Source organism: Mus caroli, chromosome 2 (genome assembly GCF_900094665.2).
Source record: "Mus caroli chromosome 2, CAROLI_EIJ_v1.1, whole genome shotgun sequence".
NCBI classification, from domain to species: domain Eukaryota; kingdom Metazoa; phylum Chordata; class Mammalia; order Rodentia; family Muridae; genus Mus; species Mus caroli.
In genome coordinates this window covers 142,851,656-142,864,124 of record NC_034571.1, presented here as the reverse complement: position 1 = coordinate 142,864,124, position 12,469 = coordinate 142,851,656, and the positions used below count along the sequence as shown (strand labels likewise).

At 46.3% G+C, this 12,469-nt stretch overlaps 1 protein-coding gene across 1 annotated transcript in view; it reads right to left on the bottom strand.

The window, feature by feature from the left end:
- The window catches only part of Pygb (glycogen phosphorylase B), a 44,552-nt gene extending 33,408 nt beyond the window's left edge, over positions 1-11,144 (bottom strand). Inside the window, exon 1 of the mRNA XM_021177754.2 lies at positions 10,785-11,144. Within this exon, the coding sequence (XP_021033413.1) occupies positions 10,785-11,027 (243 nt within the window). The 5' untranslated portion in view covers positions 11,028-11,144. The remainder of the gene's footprint in view (positions 1-10,784) is intronic.
- Between the last annotated feature and the right edge of the window lie 1,325 nt (positions 11,145-12,469).

Genomic DNA, 12,469 nt, shown 5'->3' with positions numbered 1-12,469 from the left:
AAAAAAAAAAAAAAAGAAAAGAAAAGAAAAAAAGCACAGGTACAGTGCACAATGAGGTGTGCTAGCTACAGGCCTGTGTCTCCCCAATTATCTACTGCTGAGTTTTTCCTAAGAGGGTCTATAAAAAGTTGACCAATTAGGAGTATGATCTTTATTCAACGTCCTATTTTGCTTTTCCTAAAAACTGTGTGTGTGTGTGTGTGTGTGTGTGTGTGTGTGATGGCATGTATGTTCCATGATGGATATGTGGAGGTCAGCTGACATCTTTTTGGAATCAGCTCTTACTTCCCATCTCCTTGAGACAGCCTCTCTTTTGGTTTCTGCTGCTGCACTGCATATGTCAGTCAAGTATGCCTATGGGCTTCCAGGGGATTCTCCTGTCTCCATCTCCCATCTCAATACAGGAGTACTAATATTACAGATGCATGCCACCAGACCCAGGTTTTACTGGAATTCCAGGAATCTGAACTCACTGAGCCATCTCCCCAGCATTTTTTTTTTAAAGACATGGGTCTCACTGTGTGGCTGACTAGCCTGGAACTCTCTCTGTAGAGTAGACCAACCTTGAACTCACAGAGATCCTCCTTCCTCTGCTTCTCAAGTGCTGGGATTAAAGGCAAGCATCACCATGTTCAGCCCAAAATCTATATTTTTTAAGGTGTTACAGTTTGTCCTTTCTGCCAAAATTTGTACCTTCCAGCCAGCACCGTGAAAAGAAATGTATTGTGGATCTCAAGAGAATACACTCAGGCTCCCAACCCATACTGGGCCTACACCTGAAACCTCTGATTCCATTTTCCCTGCAGGTTGATCACATAAGCAGAGAAGCCACTGGCCAGGGGCAACCAGAAGCACTGGGAGATGCTTTCTTTAGGGTTTCTGCAACTTGCTTTTAAAGAATGTTCTTATTTCTTCATCTGTGTTGACACTGTTTTCTCCGTTTCCTTACGATGGCAGAGTGAAATCCTGCAACTAAAAGAAGCTTGTTGGAGGAGCCAGCCAAGAAAATGGACGGACTTGATGGTTCCAACAGAGGCCCAGTTCAGGCTGGCCAGCCTTGGCCACCTGGGTGCTCAGCACGCGGAGTTCACCCTCTGAGCACAATACAGTCACCCTGGAGTTGCCAAGGAGCCAGCCTGGGGCTCATACATCATACACTTTAAAGGGTCTTTGCAGAACTCAATCAGTTAGCATGTGGCGACCCTGGGAAGCAGCTGTGGGGACACTTGTCCAAGCCCCAGCTTGAGAGTCACTCGCTAACACTCAGCCTCACAGTCCTGCCTACCCGTCAGGACCATGGTGCTCTGGGCTTGCCTGCTCAGGGACATGGGTGAGAGACTCACCTTGCCTGTCCCAGCCAGAAAATGGCAGCTGGATTCCTAAACCCTCATACCACTGTTGGCCCTTCTCTGGAACGTGTCCATTTAACTACAGACAGTGTTTGTTGGGGGATTGCTTTTGTAGTGTTTAAGGATGGAACCCCAACGCTTTGCTCACGTATGCAAGTGCTCTACCCATGAGCCACACTCTTCAACCCCCTACTAGAAAAATCACAGAAAAACACTAATGAAGCTCTTTAGCTATGCAGGTAAAATCTGAACACAATACTACACAAAACAAGTGACCTTTCAAAGGAACCTTCCAAGGTAAAGGACTCTCCAGAAATGGAGTTGAATGCCAGCAGGTGGAGCCATAATGTTTTTACATTGTTTTCTTTTTCAGCCTTTGATACAGGATCTAGCTGGGTACCTCTGGCTGGCCCTGAACTTGTGATTCTCTTGCCTCACCTCAGTGATGAAATTACAGACATGTGGTATCACCACCACACCTGGTCTAATCACAACTGGGCCTTTGAGACGTCACCATCCTCAGCTAACTCCTTTTCCCTCTTCTGAACAAAATCCTTAATGAGGAGTCTCCATTTGCAGAAATGGCATTTGTAGAAATGGCTGGGTACCCTGCTGGAAAAGGAAGGAGAATTTTCCAACACTCTGGACACAAAACAAAGACTTGGGCAACTGCTTTCATCAAGATAATCAAGACTGTAGGCAGCTGGTCAGAGATCTCTCTATCTGTTCCCAGGGCCACGGGGCAACAGTCCTTGTCTATCTGGTTCTGTTCAATTTTCAGCGACTAAAGGCACAGAACAGCACCCATCAACAGACAGCCGCTGTCTGTCAAAAGGCACTAATATGACACAGGCACACAATGACAGACCCGTGAGCACAGTATACCACAGGCCAGGTCCTGGGAAAACTCCTGACCCCTTTAGATACAGAGAGCCACACCAGTGTGCTGGGTCTTTGCCCTCCAGCTTCCTTCCTATAAGATGAACAGAGCCCAGACATTTTCCCAGGGTGAAGTGAGGTCTAGCGAGAGAGGAAACACTAGGCAGGGGAGGGTCCTCCTAACTGGCAGACAGGACCTGCCCTTACCTTCTAACCATAGCACAGTATCCACACTACAGCAGCTCAGCAGCAGCTCAGTTCTTGTGTGTGTCTGGGGGAACGAGGTGTCACTCTTAGATCAGCCTTACAAACCATGGCATCTGCCATAGGCTATGAGGCCTGCCTGACACAACTCCCTCGACCTTATTTGATAAGAACTATGGAGAAGTCTGTGTATGGGTCATGCACATCTTACTTTGGTTAGAGACAGGATCTCACTATGTATATTAAGCCAGCACTGACTCTCAGAACTCTGTCTGTCTCTGCCTCCCAAGTGCTAAGACTAAAGCTATGCCCTCATACTCAGCCTCTTGCAAATTTTTTTTTTTTTTTTTTTTTTTTTTTTTTTTGACAGGGTTTCTCTGTGTAGCCCTGGCTGTCCTGGAACTCACTTTGTAGACCAGGCTGGCCTCGAACTCAGAAATCCGACTGCCTCTGCCTCCCGAGTGCTGGGATTAAAGGCGTGCGCCACCACGCCCGGCATGCAAATTTTAAATCTATAACCATGACAATAAAGCTGTGAAAGTCATAGAAAGGGCACGGGGTGTAGCTCAGAGGCAGAATGTTTGTTGGCTATGATCGAGATCCTGAGTTCAAAACCTGGCACCAAAAGAAATGTGTGTGTGTGTGTGTGTGTGTGTGTGTGTGTGTGTGTGTGTGTTGTATGACATCCATGTAGGTATCTAGAGGCCAGAGGAAGGCATCAGGTGTCCGACTCTACCTATTATCACTCTCCACCTTCTCTTTGAAGCAGGGTCTTTCTGGGACCCCCCAATATATTTCAGAATTACTTTTACCATTTTAAATTATATGCTTGTATGTGGATCTGTGTGTAGCTATATGCAGGGGTATCAGTGCCTGTGGAGGCCAGAAATGTCAGATTGCCCTAGAGCTGGAGTTATAGACAGTTGGGAGCCATCCAACGTGAGTACTGGGATGTACTCAAGTCCTTTGCAAAAGCAGCACGTGTTCTTAACTGCTGAGTACTCTCCCTGCACATCCCCCAACCCCTTTATTTTTAATGGAAAAAAATCATTTTAAAATATCTAAGAAAACAAAAACCAAAAAAAAAAAAAAAAGCTGGGCGTGGTGGTGCACGCCTTTAATCCCAGCGAGGCAGAGGCAGGCGGATTTCTGAGTTTCTGAGTTCGAGGCCAGCCTGGTCTACAAAGTGAGTTCCAGGACAGCCAGAGCTATACAGAGAAACCCTGTCTTGAAAAACCAAAACAAACAAACTAAACAAAATAAAATATCTGAGTAAAGACATAAGGTAAAATGGTCCTTACAGCCATCTGCAGGCCCTATGTGTTAGAAGACCTCCAGAGAAACAAAACCAACAAACAGTGCACACTGGATGGAAGGATCTGGGGGTAACTGCTTTAAGTTACTTGTACTGATCTAAGTACAAAATCAAACTCTGCAGGATAGACCAGGCTGGCAGAACTGCAAGGCCAGTCCATAAGCAACCAGACAGCAGAATTCATTCTACAAGGTTCTCAGACCCTTGTAGAATGTACTAAGATATAAACACTTGGTCTTCATGGCTAGAGTGCCTAAGCCCTTCTTTTATTTTTCTCACTTTTCTAAATGGTAAGAAATACATTTTCTAAATGGTAATAAATACAAAATGAACACTGCTGGGGACATGTGGCACAGACCCTATAATCCTAGCAGAGAGGCAGAGATGGAAGGATCTGGAGGTGGGACCCTTTGCCTCAAACAATAGCAAAAAGCAAAACAAAATAAAGCAAATGGCAAGGAGTGTAGTGTCTTTTGTTATCCAGCCACATCTGGTTCTGTTCGTGAGGTAACTGCAAGCAAGCCACAGGAACGGAGCCTGGCTGCCAGGGGAATCACATAGGTGATTAATGGCTGGACAGTTCAGACTCAGTCTGGCCTTGACCTTGCTAGGTAGATGAGATGGGCCTGAATCGATTCTCCTGATCCACTCAGGAGTTCTGGGGTCAGTGTCTGTCACCACACCCTATTTATGTTAATTCCTGGATCAAAACCAGACCTTTGTTTGTGCCAGGCAAGCATTCCAACAGCAGAACTGAATCCTTCTCCCTCTTTTTTTTTAATCTTAATAAACTTCCTGGCTTGCCATCATTCTGAAATTCTTTTCTGTAGCAGTCAAGAACTCAAGATTTACCCGAATGAGGTCTATGGTAGTTTGAATAGGAATGGTTCCCATAGACTCATATATTTGAATGCTTGGTTACCAGGGAGAGGCACTGTTAGGAGGTGTGGCCCTGTGTGGGGGAGGGGAAGATATATCAATGCCAGTGGGCTTTGGGGTTTCAAATGCTCAAGCCAGGTCCTGTGTCTCCTGTCTTACAGCCTGCTGATCCGGATGTAGAACTGTCAAGCTAATTCACCAGCACCATGTCTGCCTGCACGCTGCCATGCTTCCTGCCACGATGACAGTGCACTAAACCTCTGAACTGTATGTAAGCCGGCCCCAATGAAATACTTTCTTTTATAAGAGTTACTGTGGTCATGGTGCCTCTTTACAGCAATACAACTTTGACCAAGACAGTAGCAATTACATGTTTAATTAAGTTAAAGCTAAATGCAGTGGTCTATGCCTATAATCCCAGCCAGGAGGCAAAGGTGGGAAGATCACAAGTTCAAAGCCAACTGAGCTACATGGGGAGGTGTGCCTTAAAACAAATAAAATGTAGAATCAAATCTATGGATTGAAGTGTTCATCTGACCCCCAAACCCATCTTCCTGTAAATCAGGACAATGTTAATGTCTGGGCACTGTGTCCCAGCCAAGTTTACACATAAAATTAACCTTCATAGCCTGTAAGAGTAGAGGCCAAAGGTGCGTGCTCACTGACAGGCATCTTCTTCTGGTCAACACTGAGCCTACCACCAGTCTGAGACCAAAGACCTGCGTTATCTGCTGTCGGGGAAGCCTGCTGCTAGAGAGAAAGATGACCTTCATACACACAAGTAGAAACGTATCAGAAGACTAGTAATGTCAAGAAGATTTTAGCATTAGCTCCCGCTGTTTATAAATTCTAACAAAGCCCCAGATACAGTGCTCACAGACTACCCAGGTTGCTGGATTAACTTCTCAGCAGCTGGTCCAGACATGCTGCAAGACCATGCAAATTCACTGTGTTTATCTTCTTAGAAGAGCTGTTTTTCCTCAATCTACCGATACCATGAAGCCTCATACAAGGTCAGCTGTCCACAGGTTACACAACTAGTTTTTCTTTTTCTTTCTTTCTTTCTTTCTTTCTTTCTTTCTTTCTTTCTTTCTTTCTTTCTTTCTTTCTTTCCTTCCTTCCTTCCTTCCTTCCTTCCTTCCTTCCTTCCTTCCTTCCTTCCTTTCTTTTTGGTTTTCTTTTTTGTTTTTTTGAGACAGGGTTTCTCTGTGTAGCCCTGGCTGTCCTAGAACTCACTCTGTAGACCAGGCTGGCCTCGAACTCAGAAATCCGCCTGCCCTTTAATCTTTTTCTTTTTTGAGACAAGGTCTCACACTTTAATATTTGAAATGTGTGATCCCTGACCTTGAAATGAGTATACTCAGAAGTCCACTGCTTAAGTGAGCATGCTTAGGAGGAAGTCAGTCCCAGTATATCACAGGCCTTGTGACTAACTTTTCAATGCCTGCTCTGTTCTGAGAGGACACTGCTTTGGAAATAACTTCCATACTCTCCTTGCTTGCTGTAGATCCTAAGTCTTTTTCTACCCATGTCTTGGCTATGCTTATTTTAGCTTGTGACTCTCATGTTACATCTTGCTCAAATCTTTCTGGATAGAGTTTGATTTTTGGTCTTCTTCTTCTCCTTCTCCTTCTCCTTCTCCTTCTCCTCTTCCTCCTCCTCCTCTTTCTCCTCCTCCTTTTTATTTTTGGTTTTCTCCTCCTCTTCCTCTTCCTCTTCCTCTTCCTCTTCCTCTCCCTCTCCTTCTCCTTCTCCTTCTCCTTCTCCTCCTCCTCCTCCCCCTTCTTTTCCTCCTCCTCCTTTATCTCCTCCTCCTCCTTCTTATTTTTGGTCTCCTCCTCCTCGTTCTCTTTCTCCTCTTCCTCTTTCTCCTCCTCTTTTTTTCTCTTCCCTGTCTCCCTCTTCCTCCAAGACAGGGTTTTACTGTATAGCCCTGGATAGCCTAGAACTCACTATGAAGACCAGGCCTTGAACTCAGAAACAAACCCGCCTATGCCTCAAAAACATGTGCCACCACACCTAGTGAGATATTGGATTTTGAGACAGGGTCTCTTGTATGGTTCATGCTGTTCTCAAACTTGCTATGTAACCAAAGATGGCCTTGGACTCTTCTGGCTCCCAGCATTTCTGCATAAAGGGAATGTCAACATTAAATGGGGACATTTTACAAGCAAACATAAAACCTGACCATGTTAGAATGACATAAGCTTCAAAAATAGACTCTATAGCTCAACTCTCTTTGTTTTAAAGATGAAAAAACATGAGGCTAAGGAAGGCTAAAAACTATACCCAGCTAGTTGGTGTGGGTAGCACTCAAGACCATCCCGGGCTACATGAAGAGATCCCAACTAAATGGGGGTGGGGTGAGTGGGTGTCAATCTAAACACACAGTAGCATATCACAAAGTGGGAAAATGGGAAAAATCAGGATGGAAAGGAGTTTAGGGCTGAAAGTGTTCACACTGCTCAGTGACAGGTAAACCCAGAATGCTTCAGACCTTAGGTCTGATCTCCGGTACCACTAAGTAAAGCAAAAATTGTAAAAGGGGTTAGACCTCTCAAAAAAACAAAAAACAAAACAAAACAAACAAACAAACAAAAAAAAAACCAAAAAAAAACAAAAAAAAAGCGGGGGGTGGGGGGGGAGGTTAGACTTAGGTCCTTTGCTGCGCAGGACTTCTGGTCCCTAAACTGAGTGTGCTCTCCAAGGCTCTGCTGTTTCAGGATGAACTTGTAGACCTCGTAAGAAACTATGAGAATCTATACTATGAGTGTAATTACTGTTTCTAACAACCACAATGCTAGCTAGGGCTGGAGCCATGAATCAGTGGTTAAAGCACTGGCCGCTCTTCCAGAGGACCTGGGTTCAATCCCAAGCACGCACGTGGCAGGTCACAACTGTCTGTCTGTAGCTCAGGTCCCAGGAGAGTCCATCACCCTTTCATGGCCTCTGTGGACACCAGGCTTGAAACTGCTGTACAGAAGTAAATGGAGGCAAAACACCAGTACAAACAACAAACAACACAATTAAGAAAGAACAAAAGCAAAACGCCACTAAGTAAAAGAAAATTCAGCAGCCACACAGGAGGGTCTGAGAAAGTCTGAGGGGCTGTGCACTCCTAAGACTGAACACATGGAAGGCTTTAAAAACTAAGAGCTTGCCAGGTGTGGTGGCGCACGCCTTTAATCCCAGCACTCGGGAGGCAGAGGCAGGTGGATGTCTGAGTTCAGGCCAGCCTGGTCTACTAAGTGAGTTCCAGGACAGCCAGGGTTATATAGAGAAACCCTGTCTCAAAAAAACCAAAAAACAAAACAAAAAAAAAACAAAAACAAAAACAAAAACAAAAAAACTAAGAGCTGCCAAGGTGACTCAGCAGCTGAAGCTACAGCCATCAACCCAAGCCATTAGTGTACCCAGGGCCACATGCCAGAAGCAAAGAACTGAATTCTCAAAGTTCTCCTCTGGCCTGAACACGGATTTTGGTAGGATATGCACCTGCCTCATGCATACGTGTACACACACACACACACAACACACACAAGTTTTACATATAATAAGAAATAAGTTAGAAAAAAGCCCCAAATGTTTTTGCCAGGGCAGAGAAAGGATGCAGAAAACAAACTGAGCCACGCTTCCAATGTAATCTGTGAAACTACAGTTAACACGGCCCTGCTAGCTCATCAATGTTTTCTAATCTTCCCCTCAGCATGCGTGTGAAGTTGCATATCTGTAAAAGAAGAACTAATAAAAGCACTGCTGTATCAAACAGGCCATCCTGCTTCCAGCCTGAGCCATGTAGGCTCACATCCCCCAGGCACTCACTGCCAGAGCCTGGGATGGCTCGGACGTGGTTTGTTGGAAGTACATTCCTCACATGATGCAGAGAGGTGAACTGGCTGATTGTCAGCATCAGTTACTCAGACAAACACTGAAAACCAGGATATCAAACACCCAAAGCTGGGCTCTGCCGCTGTATCATACCTCTCCTGTCTCCTGAATGAGACGGGATTGTGCCAAGGGTGCCTCAAACTCTGGGGTAGCTGAGCCTACAGGAACACACCATCATACCTGTTGGGTAGATTGCTGCCCAGAGAGTCATTTCCTTATTCTCTGGACTCACCACAACAGGAGTCCTACAGTGTCCTCCAACTCCTGAGAAATGACCTTGAACTGCAGGCAAAGCTGGATCCCTTGTCATCCACTGTTTGGACAACACCAGTGAATCTGAGCAACACAGCTCCTCTACTAACAAGGCATTCTGGGGGAGCCGCTGCCCCTGGCCAGTTTCCCTGGCAGTGATCCCAAGCCCTTGTTGCAATAACCTGTTTTAGCCATTTGGGGCCACTTCTTTAGAAGCTGCCTTGCATACTAACTATGAAGAAGCCCAACTAGCATTCTAACAGCCTGTCCTCAGCATCTTTATTTCAGGAAGGGAAAAAGCCCCAGAATGAGTTTGGAAAGCAATTAATTTTTACTCTTAGCAATTATCAAATATACTTTAATGCCCTATAAAAAAATTACTCTAAAAAGCTCTGTCACTAAGACAGCTGTTGGGTGCCCAGATTTCTTTTTTTTTTTTCTTTTTGTTTTTTTTGTTTGTTTGTTTGTTTGTTTTTCAAGACAGGGTTCCTCTGTATAGCCCTGGCTGTCTGGAACTCACTCTGTAGACCAGGCTGGCCTTGAACTCAGAAATCTGCCTGTCTCTGCCTCCCGAGTGCTGGGATTAAAGGTATGCTCCACCACCGCCCGGCTGGGTGCCCAGATTTCTACTGCAAATCAGATCATCACTAACTGGCCCCAGACAGGCAAGAGTTTTTTCCTTGCTAGTTTTCACTCTGTCTTAATACAAGATAGGCAGAATTCTCCATACCAAATGCAGAAAGAGAGAGAGAGAGAGAGAGAGAGAGAGAGAGAGAGAGAGAGAGAGAGAAAGGAAAGAGAGAAAGAAAGAGAGAAAGAGAGAAAAGAAAGAAGAAATTCTTGCAACAGGGGTATGTGTAAAAATATGATACCTGCATAAGCTGAAAAGCACCAGTATGTATTACTGACCTAGAGCCCTGTTTATGAGTGAAGCCACAAATGGTTTCGGATGAAATAAAAGCCACAAAATTGTGCAGCATACAAATATGCATACCTGTGTATTTAGGAACAGCAATTACCTGGAAACATAAACGGGACAGAATAAGGAGGACTGGGGGACCTGGTGGAGCTGGCACATGCCTTAATCCCAGCACTCTGGAGGCAGAGGCAGGTGGGTTTCCGTGGGTTTGAAGCCAGCTTAATTGCACAGAGTTAACAGTCCAGCAGACAGGGCTGAGAAGTTTTGGGGGTTGGGGTGGTGAGAACTGTCAAAGACTCCGTTCAGTGTATTTTGTTTTCCTACTAAGAATAAAGGTTTGTAAAACAGAAAAAAGCTACAACTTCTAAAGCAACTTGCAAACAAGTTTTGTCAAAGTGGAAACCTCAAAGGCAGCCTTCCCCACGAGGATTCCATCTTTGAGTTTCGGACCTCTCCTGTTTCAGGCAGGCATTACAAATGATTTTCTTCTCATCAGTCTCGGAGTAGGGGGTGGGGTGGGGAGCACGGGGCGGGACAATTCCCTGCAGATTACTGATCTCACCCCTTTCCAACTCATAAAACTACCGGATCTAGTTCCAGTCCCCCGTCTTCTCTCGGGGCTGCAGAAAAACAAAAGGGGGAGGGGAGTGGGGAGTAGAGAAAGCATGAACTCTGAAGCCATCTCGGAAGTGTACAGCTGGGAAACAGCCGGAAAATCCGCCGGCAAGAGCAGACCCCTAGAGCACTTCTCTGGGATGCGCAACTCCGCCGTGGGCAGAGGCCTGGCTCCATACTGCCAGATTCCAGACAACGTACCGGTGGGGGACTGACTGCGGTGGAAGACTAGGGCCACTCAAAGCCATACTTAGGGACTGGGGACTGCGGGCCGGGGAGCAGGGGGATGGGTCTCAATTAAAACGAAACCCGAAAGCGAGGGTATGCACCGGTCCTTCGAAGGAAGATGCATAACTCTACTGTCTCTTCATTGGTCGCAGGTGACCGTGGTGCAACAGGGATCAGGCCCGTGGGCGATACTGGGGGGGCGGGGCCCGCCCTGCCCTGGGCTCGGTCTCCCTCCCAGGGAGGGCGGGCTGCTCACCTTGGGGTCCCGCTCGTAGTAATGCTGCTGCGTGCGGATCCAGCGGCCCACTAGGTGGTCGCGAACTGTGTGTGCCAGAGCGAAGAAGTAGTCGCGGGGCGTGGCCACATTGCGGTCCTTGACCAGCGTGAAATGCAGGTGTCTGTTGAAGCTCTTCCGCACCTCGGCCACGTCGCCCAGCCCCGCGATGCCACGCACGCTGATCTGCTTCTGCCTCTCACTGTCCGTCAACGGCTTCGCCATGGCGCCAGAAGAGGCAGAGGACAAGGGACGAACCTGAGCGAGCAGAGAAGACTCTAGCGTTGGGATGCTGCGGTGTCTCTGGCGCCAAGGACTGCGGCGGAGGCCGGCTAGTACGGATTGCGCCTGCGCTTTGCGAGAGGGCCTGGCCCTGTGGATGGGCGTGGACTGATTGACTGATGAGGCGGGGCCTCGGAGAAAGAGCCCGTCAATCAGACTGTTTCAGCCGGGAAGAGAACGTGGACGCTCGAGGGGTAATGGTTTATTCCTTTACTGGTGTGTCTGAGGCTGGAAAAACCGGACTGCAGCTTCCCCATACCTAAGATTTACCACTTTTATGAGGCAAAAGTAGAAACAGAACCAGTGGCTGCGCCTGCCACACTGGAAGGCAAACTATTGCCATTGAGGGACTTCCTGGAGTTTCTGGGGCTGCAGGGACTGACGGCTCTGCAAAGAATCACCAGATGCCCTTTTTAGGACTGCATTGGGTGCTCAGGTGTAGCTGAGCTCTGTTAAACGTTCGGAGAAGTGTGCACATGCTTGACAGACAGCCCCCAATACCTGCTGGGACTCGTCACCAAGCAGATAGGTGGTTCTGAAAACACACGCAAGAAAATAACGTCGTTTGTGCAAAAACTAAAAATTCATAAGTCATATCAATGTTTGTTCCTCCATGACACCACTTCAGCTCTGGAGAACAAACTGCATGGAACTCCTCATAATACAAATCGCCAGTCTAGGCTGCAGTGACAAACACAGAAAATCTGCTGCAAATTAAGTATACAGCATTCTCTCCAAGGATGGGCAGAGGCTACCATCAATCACACCCCTTCTGGTTGTTAAAGAAAAATTCCACCCAGCAAGAAGTCAGCCATGCACATGGAGAGGAAGGAGAAACATTTCATTGGTGGTCAGGGAAGCAAGCAGAGGCTCTGAAAGGGTTCAGGCCAGCCCAAATTTCTTACCGTTTATAGGTCAGGAGGCAACACTGCCTGCTTAGGGGACCATCTCAGAGTGGTCTCTGAGTCCCTTAATCATTAAGGGAGTTTAGTTAGGCGTGTTTACAGCAACATAAATTGCAGAGACAAATGTTTTATATAAGAATACATTATAATTTCAATAATATGTATCAGGCAGGTAGCAATAAAAAGGCATACAGGCATTGCAAATAACAGTAGTCTTGGTCTGTAAAAGAACTTTTCTCTTAGCGAACTGTAAGAGGAGGTTCAGCATGACCTTAGTCCTCTGTGACAGCTTTCCCTTCGGGCAGTTTTGGCAAATGTTTGTTTTCCAGATAAAGGGTGGGTGGTTTTTTTTTTTTTTTTTAACAAGGCAGGACTCAACCTACCTAAGTAAAACTTTAATCCAATTGACTCCTACATAACCAGACACCAAGCTATCATAAAATTATACAGACATACATACATATGTGAATATATATAGTT